The sequence below is a fragment of the Ambystoma mexicanum genome, chromosome 12 (assembly GCF_040938575.1).
Source record: "Ambystoma mexicanum isolate Mex_15411 chromosome 12, UKY_AmexF1_1, whole genome shotgun sequence".
NCBI classification, from domain to species: domain Eukaryota; kingdom Metazoa; phylum Chordata; class Amphibia; order Caudata; family Ambystomatidae; genus Ambystoma; species Ambystoma mexicanum.
In genome coordinates, this window is record NC_090936.1 from 54,892,969 (window position 1) to 54,920,119 (window position 27,151).

At 44.6% G+C, this 27,151-nt stretch overlaps 1 protein-coding gene across 4 annotated transcripts in view; it reads right to left on the minus strand.

The window, feature by feature from the left end:
* The window catches only part of ANKRD26 (ankyrin repeat domain containing 26), a 915,250-nt gene that overhangs the window by 771,302 nt on the left and 116,797 nt on the right, over window positions 1–27,151 (minus strand). For all 4 annotated transcript variants that reach the window (XM_069627947.1, XM_069627948.1, XM_069627949.1 and 1 more), the window contains exons 6-7: window positions 26,672–26,832; window positions 19,001–19,051 (exon numbers count right to left, since the gene is read on the minus strand). In XM_069627947.1, the coding sequence (XP_069484048.1) occupies window positions 19,001–19,051; window positions 26,672–26,832 (212 nt within the window). The remainder of the gene's footprint in view (window positions 1–19,000; window positions 19,052–26,671; window positions 26,833–27,151) is intronic.

A 27,151-nucleotide genomic window follows, 5' to 3' on the forward strand; every position in this document is an offset into this window, starting at 1 on the left:
CGTTCCAGGCGAAAAGGGAGTGGATGTGACAAGAATGTTACTGTCCTGTCCTGCCTAGTACATAAAAAGAGAGGGAGTATCGCCAACAGATTTAGGTAATTATGCAGTAATTGAGGAGCGTGAGCAATACATGAGAAATGTTTACAGGTTGTGGGATAGAAATATGTTTGGTTTCTTAAAGTAATTCACAAGACGTGGAGTCCCATTTATGAGGCAAGCTTTTGTCACCATAAGAGGTTTAATGCTGCCACGGATTGTGAGAGTAGTGTTCAAGGTTACATCAGACTGAGTTAGCCAATAATAAATGTGTAATTGAAGCTTATTATTAAAAAAGTTATTTAATGTGTGCGAGCGCTCTAATGAAACGCATTTTATCCATGTTCAAATATAAATTACTGTAAAAAGGTAGCACAGCATAATGCAACTAATTGGTCATTTTCTGAATTTTTTACATTTTATAAAGCCACAAAAGAAAAAAACAAACTGGGTTCAGTAGCCTCATTATGTGTCTGAATTATAATTGTATTACCACATAGACTGAGGTCCAACAGGTGGTAAGCCCATTTTACTGCAGGCGGTAATTCACATTACCACATTTGGTAAAGCATAAGACAAATAGTTTTGTGAGTTGAGCTTTTCAGTTGTGATGTCAAATGATCAATGTATTTTGAAACACAGCCAAAAGGGCATAAGGTGGTATTGTACATAAGATACCACAGGAGGGCATGAGTTAATTATTCAGAGTGTTCTAAGTCCAGTACTTGTTTACCGTTAGTGACCCTGGTAAAATAATTATTAGGCAGTGTCCTGAAGTTAGTCTCACCACTAAAAAAAAATAAAAATAAATGTTTATCGCAATATACCAAAATACCACAAGATACTAACTATAGCCCAAAAAGATCTCTAACATTTTAGTGCGGTGGCCGAGAAGTGGTAAAATAATTACTGTGTGTGGTCTTGCATCATAAAGCATAACCATTTTGTGCACTCATTGTCAGAATTAGAGCTCTGAGGTAGTGCAGTACTGTGTGCTGACTTGACTCTTGTTATAGTTTCATTGGCAATAGTACCGCCATGTCCCAGATTCAGGCTGAATTTTCTGAATTGTCAGATTACCTTGATGCAAAGCTTTATGCGCATGCAAATTGGTACTCTGAAAATGTGACAACATTGAAAAGCAAGATTAGCACAGAAGTAGAAAAAGAGGCCTTTGAAGGTATTTTTGATGAAGGGAGCATTGTGCAGGTGTCTCTCCTTAGGTTGTTACGAGCGGCAGAACGCACAGAGGAGAAGAATTGCATCATCAAACTGTGCCCAAAACTTTGGTTTCTGCTGCACAGATCCATAAAGATGCAAGGCAAAGACAGTGAAGTCATTAGCAAATAACAGTGCAGTTTAAACAATGAATGTGATCAGGTACACAAATTGAACACAGAAATAAAGCAGACAGAGCTAGACACATAACTGCAAGCCAAATGTAGCAGCCTTGCTACTCAATTTGCTCAGCGAGAGAAACAACTTGATGAGAGTGAGTAAAAATTCTATTTAAAAACAATATTGGATGATATAAGGCAAGATAAAGATGTTGGTTTCCAAAATTCAAACCCTTAGTGAAGATAACAGGGAGAAAGATAAGGAATCCTGTGCTATGGAACAGGAGATTAAAATTACTTGATGAAAATTTAAAAAAAAAGCCAAAGCACTTGATCATTGTCGGACACAGATCAATGAATTTCAAGCAATAATCAATAAGTTCACTGATGAGAATTCTGTTCTCTGTCATGTAGCACAACAGCTTCACGGACAGTTCAAGAACCTGGAACAGCAAATATTTAATCTCAAGTCTCAGGAAAAGCAACAGGGTACTACATTAAGTGGAGCTGAACTCAATCACAGCACAAGCCAAGGAAATGTACCAGCAGCTGTCCACACGACCAGAACTGGTTAGAACGCAATATTAGGGTCTGAATCACCTGCAAATACTCACACATTCTTGCCCACAAGAGAACAGGAATGAGCGACAAAATGGCACATACCAGGAATGCACCATTTAGTCCTTTTAAAATTATGAAATCTATAAAGACTTTGATTAAACCATTCAAAAGGAGAGGGGATTGTTGTATGGAATACCATTTAGAGGCCGTTCACAATATATTCAAAGCCCTTCAAATTCCTGGGGAACAATATAGACGGTACTTTCACCTCACTCTAGATGCAGCATCTGCTAGTATAATTTGTGGTCTCAATGAATAGGACATTTGTGTCATGGGCAGACTTTGAGAAGATTAGACACCAATTCTCACCTTCAGTCTTTACAGCAAGCAAAGAAAGCCGCTTATACTATAATGGCAAAGCAAAATGAGTCTCCTTGCCAAATCTTCCAAAACTTGAGGTAAAGTCTGCAAGGATGCCGCTAGAATCAGCCCAAACTCAGGCAAAGAACGACATGACACCTAATTAAAGGGGCGTGCCTCCAAAGGGGACATCACCCCTGACTCCTATGTTCCAATCTATTGATACCAGTGATAGAAGTTCTTACATTCTCCTAGATACCTTGGTAGTTCTCCCAGAGTGGGGTTTTGCCATGATATGCCAGGCCTAAATAAAAATCAAAATCAAATGTACAATAGCCCATACCAGACACTAGGGGCCCAGAGTAGATTTGACCCTAATACAATGTTATATGGCCACCAAGAAAGACCAAATTATGTTAGAAATCAATCTCCTGAAAGTATCAGAACAGGCCTAATCAGGGCGAATTTAATCAATACCGGCCCAGACCACAAAGAGAGGAATTCAGAGACATGGACGGGTTTCAATGCTTAGAGGCCCAAGTCAGAATGTTGTATGAACATATAGGAAAATTATGTGCAGTTCAAAAACAACCACCAAGTACAGGTGCAGAAGGTCATAGGAGTGATCTTGTGCGTAGCGACAAGTGACTAGCCCTCTGCCCTGATGAAAACACAGATGCCCATGAATCGCCCTTGAATAGAAATACTGAATTGCTTGCGGATTTAAAAACAAGAAAACAAACAAATGGTGAGACGGAGTTACAGCACACACAAAAAGGGAGTGTGGTTAAATATGGAGTTGAACCAGACCATTCAGGTGGGTGAAGATAAAGAGCAAAAAAAGGGCAAATTAACAAGAAAAACCCAAAGAACAGAGAATATTTAAAAAGAGTATCCGATGTGAAAATGAAACACAAAATGAAGATTTAGGATCAACAGATAGATTATCCTAACTTGATAATCACAAAATTGTGGATAGCCACACCGAGGAAACAATTGTCCAAAAGGCGGGTGCAGGTCAATCACCTGAGGAGTATTTTGAGCCACGGATGCTGCTGGGGACAGAAAGAGCAGGCTCTGTACAAAATGCAGATGTGTTACATACCAAAAACTGACATGCTGTCACGTGACACTTGTGAAAATACACAGCCAATGGGTTGCAATAAAGTAAGTAGAGAGGACCCAGACAGTGGGAAAGGCAAAATGAGAAATTGGGGTGTGAATACTATTGGCCCCAAGTCAGAGGGGCAGTCAGTGGCTACACTCCAAATGGGTTCTGAGCCCAGGAGAATAGACAAGAAATTCAAAATAAAGTGGGCAAAAAGGAGGGTAAAATATCATTTTTATATACCCATTTGCCTAGCAACAAGTAAAATATTGCTAAGAAAAGTAAGTCCTGAAATTTGTAAAAATTTTAATTTTGTATGCGTACTAGAAGAGGCTGAGGATAGGTACTATGCTCCTATCACTATTGAAGAAAAATGTAATGCATTTGCAATGATTGACACAGGTGCTCAAGCAACAATCATGTCAAAAGAACCGGTGGAAAGTATCAATGAAGGGAGATCAACACAAAATGATGTGGTGAGGCAAAATGAAGGATGGGGAAGAAATACCTATCGAAGGTGTCACTGAAGTTGACAAAGATAGGGAATCAGATGAGACAGGAAGTGTTGGTCACACCCATTAATGAAATACCCTTCCTCAGAGACAAATTGCCTGAGGAGATTATCGCCCCCCTCATTGAGGGGGTAAATGTAGTATTGTGGTCCTTAGCTAAAAAGCCATTGAGACCTAAGAAAATAATGACCCAAAGTAACAGTGTAAAAGAATGCCACACCGTTGCTAAATCAGAAAGCGCAGTGGAAGTACATCTTCAGAATGGCTGTGTGAGTTTCTGCTGAGCGTCACTGTCATTCTCATGCGTCAGGATGAAATGCAAGGAGAAAAGAGAAACAGTGTTTGGAGATTTATTTGGACCCTAAGAAAAACTGGCAAACAGAAATAGATGAAAACATGTTGCGTTATTTATTTAAATGAAGAAAAATACAAACCAAATATTACTCCAGAGTTAAATAAGAAAAACTCATTTCTACAATCTTCCGAAATACACATGGGAGAAGGGAAGACATGGATCCCTATCCATGTGAATGGGCATCCTGAAACGATTGAAGCCATTTTGGCGTTTGAGCATGAAAGGAGTTTCATTAGTGAAAATGTACTCTGGCAAATACTTGACAGAGAGGAGATCCAAAAGTTTAAAAAAAACACAAAACATATTTGGCCTAGATGACCCCGAGTTGGGACAAAGAATTGTAGGAACATGGATGTTAAAGATTACAATTGGCTCTAAAAGCATTCACCACAATGTGTGGATCGCAAGTGGAACACAAAACTAATGTTTTGGGGGAAATGCATCATGCACAGAATGTGTATGGTGTTCGACTTTCTAAATCAAAAGGTCTGGTCCAAATTGGGTGGAGCTGCACCTGAATTTGAAGACTAGCTTATCATTGTGGCCAAATGACGCCATATGCAATTTTGCTTCAAGTGAAAAAGGATGTTCCCATTCCCGCATTTACCAGATAATTTACAATAGCATTAAAATACAGGAAAGGACAACAGGTAAAAGATTATGATGCATTTGTATGCCTAAATGAATCCATAAAGCAACAAGGGTTACAATGCGAATATACATCACTGATAAGAGTTTAGGGGTGGACCCATTCAAATCCTGGTGGACAATAAAGGGTGTCAAGACATTCATTTGGAAGATAATTCAGCATTAGGAATGGCAGTACAGAAATCTTACTACACTGCTGATTTCAATAACACAGTGATCGGGAACATCCCTGAAAGGTATGTGACTGCATAGAGTAAATCACCAGAAACATTGGAGTCTAAGCCTAAATGAATCTAAGTCCAGTCTATGTGTCGTTATGAGCCATGTGAAATGGCATGCTGTCATCAGGATGATGGTATCCTGTTAGAATTAGGTAAATATAAGAAAGAACAGCAGCATATGTAAGTGGAGGTCAATATTCCAAAATATTTGAGGGTAGTGACTCTCCAAAGAGACAATGACACACGGTTAGAGTAAAGTGCAGAGGTTCCTCCGTTGGAGGATTTCCCAGAGTTTTCTAAAATAGTAGAGGAGCAGAATCAAGCTGCAGATGCTTGCACAAATGAAGAAAAGCAACAATTGAGGAAAATATTTATGGAATTCAAACAAGTCTTTGCCAAAGATGCCTAGGACTGTGGGCTAACCGATTTGCATGTGGCCACACTACCAGAATGGCATGGTAGGGAAGCTGGTATTTGTGCGGCAATGTAGGTTACCACTGGCATGTTTGGAATCACTAGCTGAGATAATCAAACATTTAGAATCTAGAGGAATCATTAGGCCTATTCATAGTACATCAAATACTCCTACATTAGGTGTGCTAAACCACAATGGTGCTTGTGTGCAGATCTATGAGAATTAAACAAAAAAGGTACCTGTATCAAGGTGTCCCTTCCATTTATTGATCAGAGCCTTGCACAGGTTCACAGGTCAAAAGGTATTTACCACCTTAGATCTTAGAGCTGGATACTGGTGTGTGCCACTAGCTGAAGACATTCAAAATGTATTTATTTCCATTTGATACATCACAACATGCATGGTCCTGGACCCCTTTCGGGTATGTCAATAGTGGGAGTGAGTTTGGGATATTCCTGAGCAAGTCACTCTCGGATGCAGTTGAAAGAGGAACAATAGTTTATGTGGATGATGTGCTAATCAAAAATGAAGATTTGAAAGGCCATTTTATTGAGATTAGACAAGTACTCAGACAACTACAGAAGTATGGGGCAAAAGTATCTTTACAGAAAGAACAGTGATGCAGAAATAGGGTGAACTTCCTAGGCCATGAAGTGACAGAGCATGGATTAAACCCACAAAATAAAAAAGTGGAAGCAGTTCAGAAACTAAAAGATCCTGCTAACTTGAAAGGTTTCAGGAGCTTGTTAGGAATGACAAATTACAACAGAAAGTTTATTGAAAATTATGCAGAGATTGCACAACCTTTGACGAGATTACTGAAGCAGGGTTTAGTTTAGTTTATTATATGTATAGCGCCGCCTGGCACTGGGGCATCCAGGCGCTCAAATTAAGAGCAACATTACAGAGTAATACAATACAGATTACAGAATATAATACAATGCAGATTTGGTACATTAAACAGGTAAGTACAGATTAATGCGAGGTATGGCAAGCATAGGTTATATCAAAATACTTGGTTAAAGGTCAGGAACATGTCATGATACACGTTGTGCTAGGTTGTAGATAGTATGAACGGTAAGTAGAATAGTGACGGTAGTTCAGGCTTCGTTGGATAGTAACCAAGATTTAGCGCTGTGTCTGAATCTATGAAAAGATGGTTCAGATCTGAGATGCAGTGGCAATGAGTTCCAAAGTTTGGTGGCATGTACGGGAAAGCTTGCGCCGCCTGCTTTTTTAAGTTTGTATCTGGGGGTGGTTAGACAGTGTGTTTGCGCTGATCTGGTTGGGCGAGGTGGGATGTGGAATGTGAAGTTGTCCGATAGGTATCTGGGTGCTTGGTTAGTCATACACTTGTGTGCAAGCGAGAGCGTTTTGTATTCAATTCTCTGAGGTATAGATAGCCAATTGCAGGATCTTCTGGTGTCAAATATATGTTCGTATTTGGCAATGTTCAGAGCTGCTCGTAGGGCGTTATTTTGAATAACTTGCAGCTTGTTGATGTTTTTTTGGCTGGTGCCCAGATAAAGAGCGTTACAGTAGTCGACTTTGGAGAGGACTAGCGCTCTGGCTAATGTAATACAATTGGAGGGTGAGAGGTATGGTCTGCTGGCATTGATAAGCTTGCAGGTGTAGGCGGTGGCAGAGGAGATGGCGTTGATCTGTCTGGTCAATGTGAGGGACGAGTGAAGGTAGATCCCAAGGTTTTTGACATTGTTGGATACAGGGATGATGTTCCCGTCAATAGAGAATGTCTGATACAGATTGTCCAATCTGTGAGTCTGGGTTTGGTGCCTAGGAGTAGGAGCTCGGTCTTATCGTCGTTGAGGCAGAGGCCGTGCTTGGCCATCCATTCTTGGATAAAGGAGTAGATATTGGTGAGAACTGCCTTGTCAGTAGAGTAGTCGCCTGTTAGTGGGATAAGTATTTGAGTGTCGTCTGCGTAGTTCGTGTAGATGACACACAATCGGTCCAGTATGTCAAAAAGGGGTTTAGTGAATACATTATATAGTGTGTGGGGAGACACAGGAGCCCTGCGGGACCCCGCATGTGACTGGGGCTGGTTTGGCAGAGGCTGTCGGGGGAAAAGACCCTCATGGATCTGTTATTCAAGAAGGACTGGATCCAGGCATTGGCTTTGTCAGAGAATTTGGCTGCTGAGGTTAGGTGTTTACAAAGGATGTCATGGTTGACCAGGTCGAAGAGGAGGAGAAGTGCAAGTTTGCCATTGTCTTTGATGTTGTCCATTTGTGTCTTGAGGCCAATCAAGGCAGTCTCAGTGCCGTGTTTGGGTCGGAAACCTGATTGAGTCCTAATAAGTTGTTTTTCTCGAAGTGGTTCTGTATCTGTAGATATGCAGCTCTGTCAAAGATTTTGAGGAAGGGGGCAGTCGTGATGGGTCTGTAGTTGGTGGGGACACTAGGGTCGAGGGTGGGCTTCTTTAGTAGGGGTAGAACCCATGAGTCCTTTACATTGTTGGGCGCTGTGCTAGATGTGAACGATGAGTTAATCAGTGCAGTAATGAAGGAAGCAAGGTGTTTGGCTGCGTCTTTGATAATCGGCGCTGGAGAGTTATCGCCTTGGCACTTGGATGGTTTCAGTGAGTTGATTAAGTCTTGCACCTCTTTGATGGATATGGGGGAGAACTCAAATAGATTGTCATCGTCCGCTGTTGGTGAGTGGGTGAGGGGGACGGTGTTGTCAGTGATGGTGAGGCTTTCTTTCTTAGTTACAATTTTGGCTTGTAACATGGCAATTTTACCTAGGAGTGCGTCTTGAATGTTAGTGCACCAAGATATGTCTTTGGTACAGGTATCTGGAATGGGAGAGGGGGATTCGAGATCTCTGAGAATGTTGAAAAGCTCTTTAGTGTTGGATTTGGCGTTACATATTCTTTCTTGTACATGTTGTTTTTGGTCTGGATGATGGCTATCTTGTAGGTGTTTTAGGCAAATGTGTATGCAGTCTTGTTGTTGGTGGTGGGCATTTGTTTCCAAGAGAGTTCAGCTTGTCTTTTGGATATGCGGAGTATTTTTAGTTCAGGAGTGAACCAGGTATTGAGATGCGCGCGTGGTTTGGCTTTTTGAAGTTTGAGAGGTGCTATGGTGTTTATAGCCTTGAGGATGGTTGTGTTGTAGAGATCTACTAATTCCGTGGGGTTGGTGATGGAGGGCGAGAGGTCGATGATGGGTTGGAGTAAGGGGAGGAGTTTCTCTAGTGTGATGTTTTTGATATTTCTAGTGCGTGTGCCTTTATTGATGGTGAAGGTGATGAGGTGGTGGTGGTCGGTCCAAGCGCATGGTGTGTTGGAGAGGATGGTGGTGGTGCAGTTGAGGTCAGCAATCCAGTCAAGGGTGCGGCCTTTATTATGGGTGGGTTGTTAAATGTGATGGGTGAAACCTAGTTCGGAGATGGTGTTGGCTATGGTATTTGCATTGTCGTCTTTCTGGTCATTGAGGCCTAAGTTAAAATCGCCTAGAATGAGAAGTCGTGAGTTGGGTTTGGTGTTGGTGGCGAGTAAGAGAGCTATGTCGTCGTTGAAGGACAGTATGGGGCCTGGTGGTCTGTAGATGAGGTGGGTGGTAATAGTACTTGTATGGGTTGTAGTCAATTTTATGGCGAGTAGTTCGGCGGATGGGACGGATTGGTTTTGAATGTGCCTCATGTTGAGGGAGCTTTTAGCGATGATGGCTACTCCTCCGCCTTTGGTAGTTTGTCTGTACGGTAGATTGTGTAGTCATTGGGTATAGCTAGCGCTAATGCAGGGCCGGTGGCTGGGTGGAGCCAAGTCTCGGTGATAGCTATGAAGTCAAGGTCGTTGCTGGAGATGTCGGCTATATCTAATACGTGGGTGACTATGGATCTCCCATTGATAAGTGCACCTTTGATTATTTCGGCGGAATGGACTGGTGAGGAGGTGTTGGGGCAGGTGGAGGTCTGGTCTCTGGGTGGTACGGTATGAGTGGGGAGAGAGGCTGGTTTGGGTTTGGGCCTAATTTTGTTGTCTGGCTTTGGCAAGGTCGGATGGACGCAAGTTCTAGATCTGAGGCGGTTAAGTCTTAATGCGCCAGTGCTGGGATAGGAGGTCTTGGAGGTGGCAATCTTATGGGTGGGCATGCTAGAGGAGGTGGTCGGAAGTCCTTTTTGGGTTTTGGATATGATGTCTGAGCTGAGCGGCTTGGTGAGTGGCAGTTGAAATGGGTTAGTGTTGGGTAGGAAAAGGGTAGGGCAGGGGATGGGATGATGTCTTGGGCAGGCTAGTCTGCTAAGGCCATTGGGTTGGAATAGGTAGTGTGACCCAGTACATGGGATGTCATGTGGGATAATGCAGAATGGTAGCATCATGATGAGAAGCCAGGTTAACATATCTAGGTTGGGTAGGCTAGGTGGGCTGTGCTGGAGGTGGATAGGGGCTGGGCTTGAGAGATTATAGCACTGTCGCGAGGGATAGTGGTGCGTAGTCAACTAGGAATTTCCTGAACTAGGATGCTATTACACAGTTCTTAAAGTAGTAGTGCATGCATGATTGAGATTATCTCTGCAATTCTAGGTAATCAGACAGTAGTCAATTAGGATACTGTAGCACAGTCAGTTAAAAATACATAATACAAAATGCATAATACATACGCGATTGTAATTTTCAGCAGTATTCCACTAGGGTGCTACTGCACAGTTTGCTAAAAAACAGTAATGCTTATATGGCAGAGTTTTCCTCAGAACTTCTGACTTTACGTCAATATCATTAAGGTAGCAGGTGCGCAGTTAGGTCGGGAGAATAGCGCATAGACGGTTTTGTAACGTGAGTAAGTGGGATGCTGTAGTGCGGCTGTTAGTGTAAAGTAGATGTGTTGCTGTAATGGCTAGGACGATGATGCAGGAATGCGAATCTGCAGATAGGGTGCAGAGTGGCGTGTCAATGAATTGTGGGGCGGGGGTAATGTGCGTGGGATGAGTGCGGTGTTGCGAACTTGTCATTAATCATGCGTTAGCAGGGACTTGGGTGCCAGCAGGGATACGGTGTGCAGTTCTGTTCGTGGGGTGCAGTGACGATCGTGGCAATATGTGAGGACGGTGGCGCCTGGTTTCTCGTCAGTGCAATAAGTGATAAGGGAATAGTTTCTTACCTGTAACTCCATTTCTCCAGCATTGGTATCTTTCATGGATTCACATGCTTAGAATATTCCCCGTCGTCAGGCTGGGAATCCCCGGTACATTATATAGACCCTTTCCCGTAGGAAAACTTTTTCGACGCTTATGCGTCCTATCCACCTCGTTTTGTATCATGCGTGCCCGCGCCGTCAGGACGCCATGATATAAATACAGGACCCGCCCCCGCGCTCCCTCAGATTTCGGCCCCCAAAGTAGTGGGGGAACCAGTTTGCATGCCCAGGGGAGGCAGGCGGGCGCATGTGAATCCATGAAAGATACCAATGCTGGAGAAATGGAGTTACAGGTAAGAAACTATTCCCTTCTCCAGCATTGGATCTTTCATGGATTCACATGCTTAGAATAGATTACATAGCAGTACCATCCCGAAAAGAGGAGGCGTGCATGCAAACTCACATACTTTCCTCACAATGCCCATTCCCTATGGTCGTGTACACATCAGCAATTGTTAACATAGGAAACGAACAATATTCAATCATAATTGCAACAAGATCTAACCCCTCAACCGGGGCTTAACTTATTGGAATAGGTGTCGAAGCACCGCCTGTCCCATCCGAGTATCTTCGGCATGTTGTTGTGACAGGCAGTAATGGCGGGTAAAAGTGTGTGTAGCCGCCCAGGTAGCCGCCATGCAGATGTCCCCTAGAGGGACTCCAGACCACAGCGCCGTCGACGATGCCGCCGCTCTAGTTGAATGAGCTCTTGGGCGTCGCAGAAGAGGCTTCCCAGCCTTGGAATGGCAGTACGAAATGGTAGACGATACCCATCTTGGCAGTCCTTGCTTTGAAATGGCTTTGCCTTTAGCACCCAAACCATAGGCCACGAACAATTGCCTCGTTTTCCTGAAAGGTTGTGTGCGATGAAGATAAAACTTGAGAGCCCTTTTCACGTCTAATGTGTGTAACGTGCGCTCCGCTCCCGAGCATGGCTCTGGAAAAAACGTAGGTAAGACAATGGAGGAATGTTTATGGAACACTGAAGGAGCTTTTGGTATGAACTGTGGGTTAGTGGCAAGGACCACCTTGTTCTTGAAAAATCTTAAGTATGGTGGGTCTACCATTAGAGCTTGGATTTCCGAAATACGTCGGGCTGAAGTGATGGCCACCAGGAAGGCCAATTTCCACGACAAAAACTTTAGAGACGATGATGACATTGGTTCAAAAGGAGGTTTCATAAGAGACGCTAACACCAGATTGAGGCTCCACGCCGGAGGAAATTTCTTCTCGGGAGGGAAACTCCGAAACAAACCTTTAAGGAAGTGCTTAATCAGGCGGTCGCTGAATAATGGTGCGGAATGTCGTTGACGGGTAAACCTGGAGATGGCGGCCAGGTGTACTTTTATCGACGACACCGATAAGCCCTTTTGAGCTAAGAACAGCAAGTATGGAAGGAGCTGTTCCAGCGTAATCGACTGCGGAACCAAACCTGGTTGATCCACACACCACTGACAGAAACTCCTCCATTTGTACGAGTATGAAGTGTTTGTGGAAGGTGCTCTTGCCGCTTGCAGAATACGACGACACTCCTCCGGAATCGTTAGCTGACCAAATTCGGCGAAGTCAGGAGCCAGGCCGTCAACTTGAGGCTGTCCGGGTCGTGATGCCAAACGATACCCTCCTGTCGAGACAGAAGGTTGGGGATCTTCCTGAACCTCATTGGCTCCGCCGCCGCTAGGTGCAGCAGGTCTGAAAACCACACCTGTCTGGCCCAATACGGGGCCACCAGAATCACCCGACATGGGTACTTGAGGATCCATTGCAACGTCCTCCGGATAAGAGGAAATGGAGGGAATGCGTACAGGAATTTGTTCGTCCATGGGAAGGAGAACGCATCCCCCAGTGAGCCCTGCTGAGGCCATCTGCTTGCATACTGCGGGCATTTCCTGTTGTCCTTCGTCGCGAACAGATCGATGGAAGGATGTCCCCACTTCTTGAACACGTGTTGTAGTTGCTGGTCGTTCAGCACCCATTCGTGAACTTCGTTCATTTTCCTGCTGAGGGCATCGGCCTCCACATTTCTCACACCTGGCAGGTGGAACGCCAAGATTAGCATGTTGTGTTGCAGGGCCCAATGCCAGATTTTCTGTGCCTCCGTCGACAGGGACCTGGAACGTGTTCCTCCTTGTTTCCTTATGTAAAACATTGTAGTCGTGTTGTCCGTCATGACACGCACCACAGAGTCTCTCAATTGAGGAAGAAAAGATTTTAGAGCCCACCGCACTGCTCTCAGTTCTAGCAGGTTGATATGCAGGGAGGACTCTTGTAACGACCACCGGCCTTGTACCTGTAACGTATCCAGATGAGCTCCCCATCCGCTCAGCGATGCATCCGTCACCACCGTCTTCTGGAACTCCGGTTCCACCAGAGGCATTCCTTTCGTTAGATGAGTAGAAACTCTCCACCAACGGAATGCTTGTACCAGTTGTTCGTCGATGACCAGTCTGTCGCACCAGCGACCTTGGCTCTGCGCCCAACGGTCCGCTAGAAATTCCTGTCAAGGCCTCAAACAGACGGCAGTTGTTTATCAACGGAATGCAGGATGACATGGTCCCTAGCAGGGACATGTATTTGCGCACCGACACCCTGGTACCGCATCTCCATTCCGACGCCTTGCTTTGTAGCTTCTGTATTCTTTCGCTGGACGGTCTTACAAGGCTTGTGTGCGTATGAAACTCCGCTCCTAGAAAGACCAAGGTCCTCGAAGGCTCTACGGAGGACTTGCTGAAGTTTATCGCGAAGCCCAGTTCCTGTAAGAGGGACATCGTGGCCCCCAGACTGTTTTGTGTTTGTTCCATGGACGAACCTCTGACCAGCCAGTCGTCTAGATAGGGATAGACATGGTGACCGTCCTTCCTTAAATGGGCCGCTATAGGGGCCAAACACTTGGTGAACGTCCTGGGGGAGGACTTGAGACCGAACGGGAGGACCTTGAACTGAAAATGCTTTCGCCCGACGACGAACCTTAAATATCTCCTGTGTCGTGGACGTATTGGGATATGAAAATATGCGTCTTGAAGGTCTAGCGACGATAGGTAATCCATGGGTTGCACTGACCTGATAACCTCCTGGAGCTTTAGCTTTTTGAATTTTGAGCTCTTTAGCCATTTGTTGAGTACCCTCAGGTCGAGAATGGGCCTCCATTTTCCATTTGGCTTCTTGACAACGAAGAACCGGGAATAAACCCCTTGTCCTTCCTGTGCCACAGGAACCCGTTCTACCGCTCCTTTTTGCAGCATAAGCGCCACCTCTTGTCGTAGAACTCGAAGGTGGGGCTGGGCCGAAAACACTGGCGGAAGACTTGGAGGCTTGTTTTTGAATTGTAGCGCATGACCCATGCGAATCGTGTCCAGAACCCATCGATCTGTGGTGATGCATTTCCATTGGTCGATATGATGAGAGACTCGACCCCCCAGGACGTTCCGAAGGCCGTCATTGGTTGCTGGTTTGCTTGTCCTTCGTCGACGAGGGACCCGAGCCGCGTCGTCTGGAGGCTTGATAATCTCTGCCTCTACGTGCCGACTGGGATGCACGTCTGTAACCTTGTGAGGAGTATGAGGGCCTGTTAAATCCACGGTCCCTAGAGGCTCCAAAGCGGGAGTTTCCGGAAGCACCCCTGAAGGGGCGAAAAGAGCGAACACTTCTACCTGTCTGGAGGGCGCCGAGAGACCTAGCGGTATCCGTGTCTTCTTTCATCCCCTTCAAGGCTTCATCTACCTTGTCTCCAAACAGATGTTCTCCTTCACATGGCATGTCCAGGACTTTGTATTGGACTTCAGGTCTGAAAGTAGTACATTTGAGCCACGCTTGTCGACGTAGTACTACGCCATGATTGATTTGTTTGAAACCAGACTCTGCTAGGTCCACCGCAATATTAATTGCGTGGTTCGAGGCCTCCTCACCATCTCGTACTAGCAACATGGCTGCTTTTCGATGTTCTTCCGGCAGATGTTCTAGAATAGGGGCTAGTTTATGCCACATCTCCCTATCGTATCGTGATACAATCGCCAAGGAGTTGGCTGCTCTTACCATCGTGGCGCCGACTGAGAGCACCTTTTTTCCAAAGGCGTCCTGCCTCATGGCCTCGCTTTCTGGTGGGGTTGAACATTTTTGCTGTACTCTGGCCTTCCTAGCCGCTGCCGCCGATACCCCAGAGTCTGACAGAGGCTGTGATGTTAGACATTTTGGAGTGGACTCCGGAGCTTTAAACTTTTTCTCAATACGCCCCTTAATAGCCGGCTCTGAGAACGGATGACGCATCGTCTTGAGGCCTTCTTGCCACACGTGGTCCAGGATTGGGATGGCAAATACCGATTTCCTCCTTTGACCCATGTGATCAAAAAGAAAACAGTCTTTCTTTTGCTCCTCAGGAATTAAGCCAAACTCGGAACACGCTTTTCCCATCATTGCATGGAAGGCTCCCCACATCATCCGGAGGAGATGGTTGTGCCTGGTTCCTCGTAGACTCTACCTCTACATCCGAATTCCATGTTGGAATTCCATGTTCCTCGACGGTGACAGGGAAATGTCCGACCCTGAGTCACCTCGTATAGAATCGGACTCCGATAGCTCACCCTCCTCCTGCGCTCGAGGACGATCCTTCACCACCTGGGAGGCCGACGGGTTTTTGGTCGTCGAGCGGGCTGCTTGAGCTTGCTCGTCGACGGAAGGTGCAGAAAATAGCAACGATGAAGTGCCAGGCTGAGGGATCTGCGTATCCAGACGCTGCAGGAGCTTCTGAAGTGTATTAAGCACATCCAGAGACAAAACCGTCTGGGGGGTCAGCAACGTCGAGGATAGAGGGACCACACCCCCACTCGCACTCGTCGTCGACGTATTGGAAGGCCGTAAGCCCAAGTCCGACGGCTGCATAACCATGCCACATTCTCCTTCCGCCGACGTCACAGACAAGGCCGTGTCTGGCTGCAGTAGGACCGCAGGGGGGACCGGGTCCCAAACCTCTGGCTGCCAGGCCATAGATTGAGTCACCGTCGACGAAGGAGTCCCCACCGCTGCTGCCTGAATAGTAATAGGCATCGTCAACGACACCGGGGTCGACGAGCAAGTAGCCGGCACCGAGCCTTTAGACTTCGTAGCTGATTTCGTTGCCGACTTCCCGGCTGAAGAGTCTCGACTCACGGAAGACCTAGGACGGTCCCCTGAGGAGGGTTTTGATGCCGCTTGCCTCTCCGTCTTAGAGGATGAGGAGGAGGAGGACTTTTTGTGTGATGAGGAAGACCCAGCATGCTTCCCCGTATGCTTGTCCGCAGGGCATTATTCGACAGGCCGCACCTTCTTCGAGGGAGGTTCCGACTTGCTCCTGGAGGCCGTGGAGCCAACTTCTGATGCCGGATAGGCACCCGCTCCGTCGTTAAGCCAGTCGACCAACCTTCTTTTCCGGTCTTTAAGGGTTTTTTGGGAGAAACCCTGGCATATCTCGCATGTATCCGCCGTGTGGTGCGGGTGGAGACAGTAGATACAATCCATGTGGGCATCACCTTCATAGACTTTTTTGAGTCCACATGTCGCACAAGGGCGAAATAAAGCTTTTCCTGACATATTTTATCCAGAATGTAACGTCGCCGAAGCGAAAATACAACCTAATTTCGACTAGCAGTAACCACGAGGATCCCACTACTTTGAAAGACGGTTGAAATCTGAGGGAGCGCAGGGGCGGGTCCTGTATTTATATCATGGCGTCCTGACGGCGCGGGCACGCATGATACAAAACGAGGTGGATAGGACGCATAAGCGTCGAAAAAGTTTTCCTACGGGAAAGGGTCTATATAATGTACCGGGGATTCCCAGCCTGACGACGGGGAATATTCTAAGCATGTGAATCCATGAAAGATCCAATGCTGGAGAAAAATGATTACACGTAGCGAAACATGGCAGCAGTAAAGCAACAAGAACTGGTGGAAGCGATCTGGCAAATATGGATGTCAATAATTTCGGAGAATGAGGTACTTGGATGCATGGGAGGTCTTGTGGCAGGGTCAGGTTTGGGTAGAGGCTGGGGAGCAAAGGTAAGCTATAGAGTCAAAAACGGCTTACCCGGATTTAGGCAGAGTTCTGTGCCTCGAGCCTCGTAAGCGTCCGGACAGGCTCCAGACAGGCAGCCTTGTTGGGTGGCCTTAGTGGATTAGGCCAGCGTTCGCTTGCCGGCGATGGGATTGGCCAAATGATTCCGAAAGCAGCCAATCCAATTTCGTCAGGCCAGATGGAGGCTATGCACACAGGATCAGGGTGGCGTCGGCCATCTTGGACTGTAGTCAGCCTCGTGGATCAGCATGGAGGCATGGCAAATAAAACAGTTCTGCATTAAAATAGCAGAGATCCAGAAATGAATACTATTTAAAGTAACTTGTGCTGAAATTAGGGGCACAATGCAGATTTCGAATCTGCTTAGGAAAATAAAGTAGATTTGTCGCGCGTCGCTCTGAAGGGCATCACAGACCAGCTCTGGCCTCACCAGAGATGATGGACGTTGCCACTGCTCCTGCAGTGGTGTGGTGATCCAGCATCTCTGGTGGTCTGTAAGGAAAGGGAGCAGCTCAGGCTCCTGACAGGCAGCCTTGTTGGGTGGCCTTAGTGGGTTGGGCCAGCGTTCGCCTGCCGGCGATGGGATTGGAAATGGGAAAAGGAACAGAGTGAGGAAGTGGCCATGCTAAAAGGGTGTCTAATGAAAGCAGCAGGTTTGGCATATCCAAAAAGCCAGAATTTCTTTGTAGAAATAGGATTAACAGACCAATGTATGTCAGCAGCGCTATATCAAAAACATGATTCAAATAACAAAACCATTGCATATGCTAGCAAGGCATTGTGACAGGTAGAGACCAAATTTAGTGAATGTGAAAAAGCGCTTTTGACCAATGTCTGGGCATTACAACAGTTCCGTCTCATAATTCAAGGAGAGTGACTGATTGTTGAAACAAATCACCAGCCTCTGCAATTTTTGCAAAGCAAGAGGATCCGATCAGGAGGTTTGGCCCAATCAAGAATCACCTCATGGATATTGGCACTTGAGGGATTTCCAGTAGAAGTGAGATATGGACAATATAAAAAGAGCTCAAGGGCTAGCGGAGTTGCATGATTGTGCACCTTTCTGTGCACCTGAAGACACATAGCTAGAGAAAAGTTTAAATGAATTTGAGCAATCCCTACACAAGGCTTTCAACGAAGAAACATGTAAGAATTGACCAACTGTGTATGTAGATGGATGTGCATACCACATAGAAAATAATGCTGAAAAAGAACTTGTGACAGGAATAGGAAATGTGTGGTTTAAATGCGACAGCATTCCAAGAGTGAGCAGAATGATAGGCCCCAAAAGCAGTCTAATTGCAGAATTGGCCTCTATTTATAAGGCAATCTATACAGCAGTAGAAAACAACCTCAAAGAAATAGTTTTAGTCACGGATTCTGATAATGCGCGAAATAGTTTTGTGGTCTATGTATGTGGCTGTAAAGTGAAAGGCATGCTGACATATAACAAGAAGCCAGTTAAACATGGCAAGATGATTAAAGCCATACCCCAACTAAGTTTACCACAATATACCAAAATACCACAAAATACCCTCCCTGAGATACTGAGATACTCAATACTCAATACTCAATATAGCCCAAAAAGATCTCCAGCAGGTCCAACTATGATTCAGTACTCTTAATTGACAACAGGTTTACATTTCTGAATATACTGAACTAATCATTATTATACTGAACTAATCATTATTTATTGACATCTCAAGAAGCACTGCATGTTTGTTTCCATTACCCAGTGCTTGTTTTTTTAAACATGGAAAATAAAAAGAAATTATCTGTTTTATTTTCTGTTCCATTTGGGAAGAAACTAAAAATATCCTTCAATTGACGTTTATGAAAGCAGTATGTATAGATGAACTTTACAAGCTTAAAGCATGCTAAACACAATACTACAACCGTAGGGTGTCTGATTACAATACAAATACTGTGCCACCTAAAAATCTTAAAGCTCTTAAAACATTATCTGCAATTGCAAAAGGAAAAATCGTAAGATTTTGAACACTAAAGGCAATTTTCTTCTGCTTTTTCCTGCCATTATATTTCATTTTGTAAGCAAGCACACCACACATCATTCCAAGCAGGTTGGTACAGTGCCTCTTAATATACAATAGCGCACAACAAACACAGCACAAACAAGCAAACCAAAAATATCAAAATTGACAGAAATTATGCCAAGCCAACATTCCTCTAAAATGCGCTGCTCAGTAAATGGCAGATCATATTTTAAGTTAACTGGAGAGTACCTTCCCCTGAATCTCGTGTTTTAGTTGCCTCTTTGGGAGATGGTTGAATTTCTACATCCAGATGGAGAAATGCATGGAAGGGACAGATGAGACAAATCAGAAAGCAAATGACATCAAACCGAAACAAAACAAAAAACACAACTATGAAAACAGTTCTGGAAGAAAGTACATCCACTAAAGAACCAATGTGTTCACTTTCTAGAGAAACATATTTTCTTCAGTATTGCAAGGACAGCATTAAATATAATCTGAAACAGATTATTGAGGGCATGAGAAATCAGATTATCCCAGCAGACACATTGTCAGATGACTGCACATGTTCAACTTCACCTAACTTTAAATCACAACTACCCACCAAACAGAAAACCAATTTTATTCAATTTTTCACCAAGATATTCAGAAACGCTTCAAACAAATATGATTTAAGTACTTCTGACTGCTACTGAATATAATGAGTAAATGTGACCTGTCCATTTTAGTAGTGTATGCAATCTACTGAGACAGTCATCAGTTTTTCTTACTATTCAATGAGCATTTTAAGAGGGTAAAAAGGGACATGTAAGAGCAACTAAATTTACAGTGGAAACCCGGAAACTTAGATTAGGAGTGATTTTATTTAATCTGAGAAACATATCAAACAGATGCCAATCTAATCAGTAGCTATGTTTGACTGCTTTTAAGAGGATGTTTGTCCTCAATAAAACTATATGGTTTTCAAATGTATCATATCTGTAATTTATTCAATGTATTGTAAAATGTTTATGTCAAATATACAATTAATACTTCCTAATGGAGAAACAATGTGAAAGTTTTTCAACACAAACAAGGGAAACGGAATTTGAAGGTTTCTAGAAAGTTAAGGAAACTCCGGTAGTGCCCTCAACTCAAAAGCAAGATCCATGATCTATATAGGATACATTGCTCACCGTAATTGTATTTCTGATGCTTGGATCTGCTTAAATTCACATGCTATGCATAGGCCGACATCTAGTGGTAGCTGCAGAGTATTACATTTTTTGTTCTCGAAACTCGAAAAGGGATGTCGACAGGGCGTGCCAGTAATAGTATCCGTAGTGTGACGTCTCCTGTACCTATGGTTGTTCATGCGTCGAGGTACCTCAGATTGGTTTGTTTCTGAGATGAGGAAGCATGAAGTGTAGTGCGAGTACAGATGTAATAAAGCAGATAAGAGTAGCTAAAGCCAGAAAGCATCTATGCACCTTCAACTCCACAGGGCAGGAAGGGTGGGCGCATGTGAATCTAAGCAGATACAAGCATCAGAAATACGATTACGATGAGTAATTTATCCATTCTGAGGCTTGTGGATCTGCTTAGATCACATGCTATGTATACACTAACGAGCAGTGTCTGGAGAAGGAGGTGGGTTGTGAGAAGGTACAGCGGCAAATAGATGTTTTAGCAACACTTGCCCCACCTGTGAATCTGCTTTAATGTGTCAATGCAGTAATGCGGAGTAAAGTATTTATGGAACTCCATGTAGCTGCTTTGCAAATGGCATCTAGAGGGACATTTGCAATAAAGGCCAAAGTAACTCCTGTACCTCTGGTGGAGTGAGCTCTTGGTGTGAAAGGCAGTCTTGTTTGATAGGGAGTAGCCGAGCTGTATCCATTTCACTATCCATCTGGAGATGGCTTTTTTGGAAACCAGATCACCTTCCCTGCCAGGTGCTATGGAGGCAAACAGTTGGTCTGCTTTTCATAGCGGTTTTGTCTTGTTTACATAGTAAAGAACCGCTTTCCACTGTATAGGTTTTTCTCAACTGATTTTGAAAGAAAGCGGGTAGTTCAATGGATTGGTTAACGTGGAACTTGAATATGAACTTAGGTGAAAATCTAGGATGTGTTCATAGTACCAACTTGTCTTTGAGGATAACAAAGAAAGGGTCTTGCTCCGACAAAGCTTGTAGCTCATTAACCCTTCTTATGGAGGAGATAGCTACCAGAAAAGCTGTCTTGCAAGTAAGGTGTTTAGGGCTGGCTTTGTGCATAGGCTCGAAGGGAGGACCTATGAGCTTTGCGAGAACCACATTGAGATCCCACCCTGGAGGCGGGTTAGAAATGGGGGCGGGGAGTAAAGTCTATTTACTCCCTCCATGAAAGCCTTAACAGGAACCTTCCAGCAGGACACCTTGTTTTGTTAAGTGCTGTACGCGGACAGAGCTGCTAGGTGAAACGTGATGGAGTTGAATACTAGGCCAGAGTCTAGCAAGTGGAGCATGTAGTGAAGAATGTGTGATTGAGTACATTCAATAGGGTTTACATGTTTTGACTAGCACCGTATGACAAATCTTTTCCATTTGTTGAAGTAACAGTGTCTGGTGTTAGGTTTACGTGCCTCCTTGAGGATTTCCATACACCTTTGAGGTAATTTTAAATGACTAAACTATGACTTCAGGAGCCAAACTGACAAGTTCATGGATTTAGGCTGTGGGTGTAACATTGTCCCCCCGTTTTGGGTGAGCATGTTGAAGGGGCACCGGAGCTTGATTGGATCACACATCACCAGTTTGAGCAGATGCAGAAACCAAGGTTGTTTCACACACATTAGAGCAACCAGGATTAGAGTTACCTGTTCCTGGGGCAAATTTGGAAATGGGTTGGGGAAATGTGGATGTGAAGTTTGGGCATTGTGCCTTTAGGCTTGTGGCAAACAAGTCTAAAGGAGGATAGCCCCAGAGGGAAAAGATATGGTGTAAAATGTCTGTTGAGTTGCCACTCGTGTTCTTCGGGTAGGGGTTCTCTGCTTCGAGAGTCTGCTAGAGAATAGAGTTCCCCTGGAACGTGTTGAGACACTAGGAACATAAGTGTCCACTTCCAAATGTTTTGAGCTAGCCTGGACAAACTTGGAGCGTGTACCTCTCTGCTTGTTTATGTAAAACAGGTCTGTGGTGCTGCCTGTGAGGAGTTGCACTGTTTGACTGGTTAGATGCACCTGATAGACTTGTAGGGCCTCGAGTACAGCTAGTTGCTCCAAAAGGTTGATGTGATTTTGGGCTGTGATTGGTGTCCACAGGCCATGCGCTGTGTGGTGAAGGTAATGGGCTAACCATGCGGAGAGTGAGGCCTCTGTTCTAACTATTGTTTGCACTTAAGTATTGTGAAAGGGGTTTCCTTTTCAGAGATTTTCCTTTGACCACTAGCGTAGCGCTTGTGCTAGGGTTAGCGAAACAACCACAAGCTCATCCCAATGACTGCTTCCCTGAGACCATTGTTTTGCTAACCACTCTTGCATTCGGTGCAAGCGCAACCATGTGCGCGGGACCAGGTATATGCATGAAGCCATCATCCCGAGCAAGCGCATTGCTTTGCGTACGGTTATTTGGCGACCAGCCAGATAGTGAGGTATTTGCAGCAGTATGTTTTAGGCTCTTTGGTTTGAGGGGAAGTCTAGCCCCTCTTCTGTTTTTATAATAGCTCCTAGGAACTGTTTGGATTTGCTTGGAACGAGACTGGTTTTGTTCTCGTTGTTTGAGAATCCTAATTGGAACAGAAGGTTGACTGTTCTTTGGGTATTTTGCTTGCAAATTTGACAGAAATCCACTGTTATCAGCCAGTAAGGGTACACTGGGATTGATTGTCTGCATAAGTGCGCCGCCACTACCGCCATTACCTTGGTGAATACCCTTGGAGTGGAGTCTATGCCGAAGGGTAGCACCTTTAATTGCAAGTGCTGATTTGCCATCTTAAAAGCACAGGAATTTTCTGTACGCTGGGAACATTTAATTATGAAAGTATGCATCTTTCATGTCCAATGTTGCCATGTAGTCCCCTTGTTTTAGCAATGGGATTACTTCTTGAAGGGTTGTAATGTGACATTTCTGTGGCTTGACATATGTGTTTGCAGGGCGCAGGTCTACGACAGGGCATATTGTAAGGTCTTTCTTTGGCATAAGGAAGTACATTGAATAGATACACTTGTTTACCTGATTTGCCGGGACGTTTCTATGGTGTCCTTTAGTAGCAGTGCTTTGACCTCTTTCAGCAGAATGTGTTGTTCCTTCTGCATCATTTGTCTTTGCGGGAAGTTGGGTGGTGTTTGTACAAGTTCTATGCAATAGCCTTCCTCCACGGTGGAAAGTACCCACTTGTCTGACGTGTTCCCCCGCCCATGCGTGGGTAAAACAGCAAATGTGACCTCCTACTGGAGGAGCATGGGAGAGGACCTGGAGCGGGTGGTCATTGCTTTGGTGGGGTGAAGCCTCTGGTGGAAGATGATCTGCCACTACTTCTCAACCTTTTGTGGCCCTTTGAACATTTTGTTGGGAGGATTGCCACTTCGAGCACCCCAAGATGAAACCTGTTCGCCCTGGTTGTAGTTGGGGGACCTCTGGGAGATTTGTCCTTTAAACAGCGTGTACTGAAGGAGCCTCTCTGCACAAAGGGTTTGTTTGTGAGCTGTCCCAGGGATTTGAGGGTGTCGTACTGCTCCTTTGCACCCTTCAGTGCGTCCTCAACCGCTTTCCCATATAAGGCGTTTGGCTCAATTGGCACATTTAAAAGGGTGGCCCGAGTGTCTAGCCTGAAACCTGATTGGCGTAGCCATGCATGGCACTTAAAGAGGGTAGCCTCAGCTACTATCCGGCCTGCATTATCTGCTGCGTCCAGATTATTTTTCAGGATGCAGCTTGCCACCTGTTTACCTACAGCTACTGTTCAAGAGCTGTGTCTTTAAGGGCTCTGGGGCAGAGTCTATTTGTTGTGAGATCATGTCCCACTTGTGGCAATTATAACTCACCAGCAGGGTAGTGTTGTTGGCTACCCTTACTTGGTAAGCAGATGAGGAAGCTACTTTCCTGCCCAGTGCGTACATTTTTGGCTCAACATGTCAGGAGGGGCTTCGGCAGAGGCTAAAAGGTGTGCCCGCTCTCTTTCTAATGGTCGTCACAACAAGAGAGTCAGGCTTTAGTTGCCCCCTGATGTACAATGGGTCTGACAGGGCTGGTCTGAACATTTTCTCAATGCAAGGGTTGACTGCCCTTGTCAGGTTGGGGGCAAGTAAAGAAGGCTGAATGCGCCTTTGGATAGATTTGGAGCAGTGGAACGAACTGTGCTGCAGATCTCATTATCCCTGAGGATGTCCTCTACAAAGTCCTTGCTTTTAAAAGAAGATCATTATACTGCAGCTGGTTATCCAAAGGGGAATCAGCCACGAGTTGGTCAAGATGGTCTGTAGAATGAATAATGTATACATCATCATTGTCATAGTATTGCTCTGTAGCATCTATGTCCCCTTGGTCCGCTATTGAGCCAGGGTTTTGCAAACCTAAAGTGTTAAAATAGTATAGGTCGTCAGGAATGTTTTGAGAGCTAGAGGTACTACGCCGTTTAGTGTCTAGGCGGGGATCTTTTGGCCTCGGGCTGCTTGTTAGCTTCTTCGCCTTGAGAGGGCCCTTGGAGGCTGGACAGCTGATCAGGGTGTTAATCAAAAAAGTTAAAGCTAGACATTCTCCTCATAACTCTATCAAATTGCTCAGGGGTCCACTGAGTGGAGCTTGGTAAAACTGTGGGAACAGGGGTAGGGAGAACCTCTGATGCAGAGGGTTGTTTGTGGTGCATTGCCCCCGAGAGGGGATCACTAGGGGCAGAGGGCTCTTTAGCTTTTAAAACAGGAGACTTTGAGGATGGGCTTAGAACATTTTGAATTGTTTTACGTCTTAGACTTGAGGAGAGTCTTGGGACGTGTTTTTTTTAATGAGTTCTTTCGACGCACAGTCGCCGGTACCTGAGGACTTGTCTGATTTGCTTGCGGTGTCGGGAACAGATTCGGCATCTGTTTTGGGAGCCTGCCATGTGGTGAACGCGTTCGTGATGGCCCAGAGGACAGGGACTTTTCGGACCTTCCCTTCGATACTGCGTGTGGCTTATCGGCACATAACGTGGTCGACTGTCGGACATGGAGGGCGTATTTAGTGTGGTGTGCAGTGTGGGTGCTTAAGCCGTTGGGTGTCGTCTGTGTAGCAGAACTGCTGGTCTACCTGTTGGAGTCGGGGGCTCACATGCAGTAAACCGTCGGGTCCCGATCGCCCTTGGTGACACTTATAACTTTGATGCTGCCATCGCTGGAGGCTCCCTCAACGTTCATGGCGGCCTCGGCCTGCATGGTGTGGTGGGCCCAGCATTTCATTTTCCAGTCCTTTAGGGTCTTGGGCCGAAACAGTTTGCAGGACTTGCACTGTCTTTCGGAATGGTCCCTAGGAAGGCAGAAATTACACACCCTGTGCGAGTCCTTCAAGGGAAACTTGTTGCAGGAAGGGCAACATTTTAACTGTGCGTTTTCCATAGTATGGAATAATGGCAGCTCAGTGATGTAAAAGGAATAAGAGGGAAATAGGCATTCTCTAAAAGAGATGGATTATGACCTCCCTCCACTCTCCCTACTGTGCAGGGCCAAGGCCCGTTGGGGCCTAGGTAGCCTGCAGTTAAAGTTCGTCAAGACTAATGAGTAGTTGTCGTCAACAAATGATGGTGTCCTCGAAAACAGTCGCCCGAGTTCTTGCGGTGTGCGGCCGTCGAAAGCATAGAAACAAAGTCTACATTTAAACTTTGTATAAGTAAAGGCGTTAGCCACAAGAAGGAACTCCAACTTGCGTCAGACTATGATGGCAGAAAAAACAATCAGAGGGACCTCGACGCGCGAAGGACCATGGGTCCAGGAGACGTCACACTAGGGATAGTATTACTGGCACGCCCTGTCGACATCCCTTTTCGAGTTTCGAAAACAAAAAATGTAATACTTTGCAGCTACCACTAGATGTCGGCCTATGCATAGCATGTGATCTAAGCAGATCCACAATCCTCAGAAATATATATATCTTTGAGAGTGTCCAACAAAAAAAGCTGTGAAAAATGGCAGTCTTCAAAAGCGGATTAGCAACTGCTGCAAAAATCTAATTTATGTATTCATTTATTTTAAATACTAACATTTAGAGTACATCTGCTCAATATGTGTCATTTTGTTCAACATATGCATTAATGTAGTGCAGCCAATCACATGTTAATGTGCCCATGTAAAATTATATTTACCAAAAGCAGCAATAGCTAAATAGGTTTGATTGAAGTAACAATTCAAGAATTTCTTATGTTTTATTTAAAACAAGTCATTTGGAGGGGCAAGAGAAAAATAAGTTACTTGAAAGAATATAATTCATTAAATAGATGGCAAGTAAACATGTGAAACATGTCAGACAGCCATTTAGTTTAAGATGTAGGTTTACGTCATAGAATCAAGACTCAGAGCTCAGGCTTGCTAGGTTTCTAGCATTTTAAAAGAAAGTTTGTTAGTTACTATTTTCACAAAGAGCAAAAGCAATATGCTTTTCTAGATAACCAGAAAATATAATGAATATACATTTTTACTTTAAGAAAATACAAGTATAGAATAAAGGAATATTTTCACTTTGTTATAAACGGATTTGGCAACCCTTCATCTAAGCCAGTGGTCTTCAAACTGTGAGCTGGCCCGAAGGATGTCAATGGGAGGCTCCAGACTCAAAAGGATTAAGAAGGCTGTTTTTAATAGGACATATAAGCAGTATAAAATCTGGGGGTTATAGGGTATGCCCGGTATAAAAATGTTTGAATACCACTGATCTAAACAATGAGTTTCCAAGAAAAGTAAACTATGGAAATAATCTCAACTACAAAACCCTACCTTCACGGTCCAAAGCAGGTCCGCCCAAGGGAAATCCATCACCGATCACTCTCTCTGGACTGCCAAACATAGGACCGCCTTTTATAATATTGACTCCATGGAAGGCAGGAGACTGTTTAAGCCTCTGCTTCGAGCCATGTTGAATTATTAGATGAGAGCAACTAAGTGGATAATGGGAAAAAAGAAAAACATAATGCTGTAAGCAAATTACAACTTCAAAACATCCTAACGAGTCCTGTAACAAAGGAACATTGTTCAAACAATAGATTACTCACGATCCTCACATTAGTTCTGCTTTAAGGATATCAATTTGTCAAAATATGTGAAGCGAACAATGTTTTCCCCAGAACCAACTTGCTATTCCTTAAATGGGTCTACATGCATCACATTGTGATGCCCAACAGTCTTAACTGTATTAAGGTTTTGTTTTCAATACTTCTCAAATTTTCTAATAATATTCATGATTTCCTTCTGAAGCCA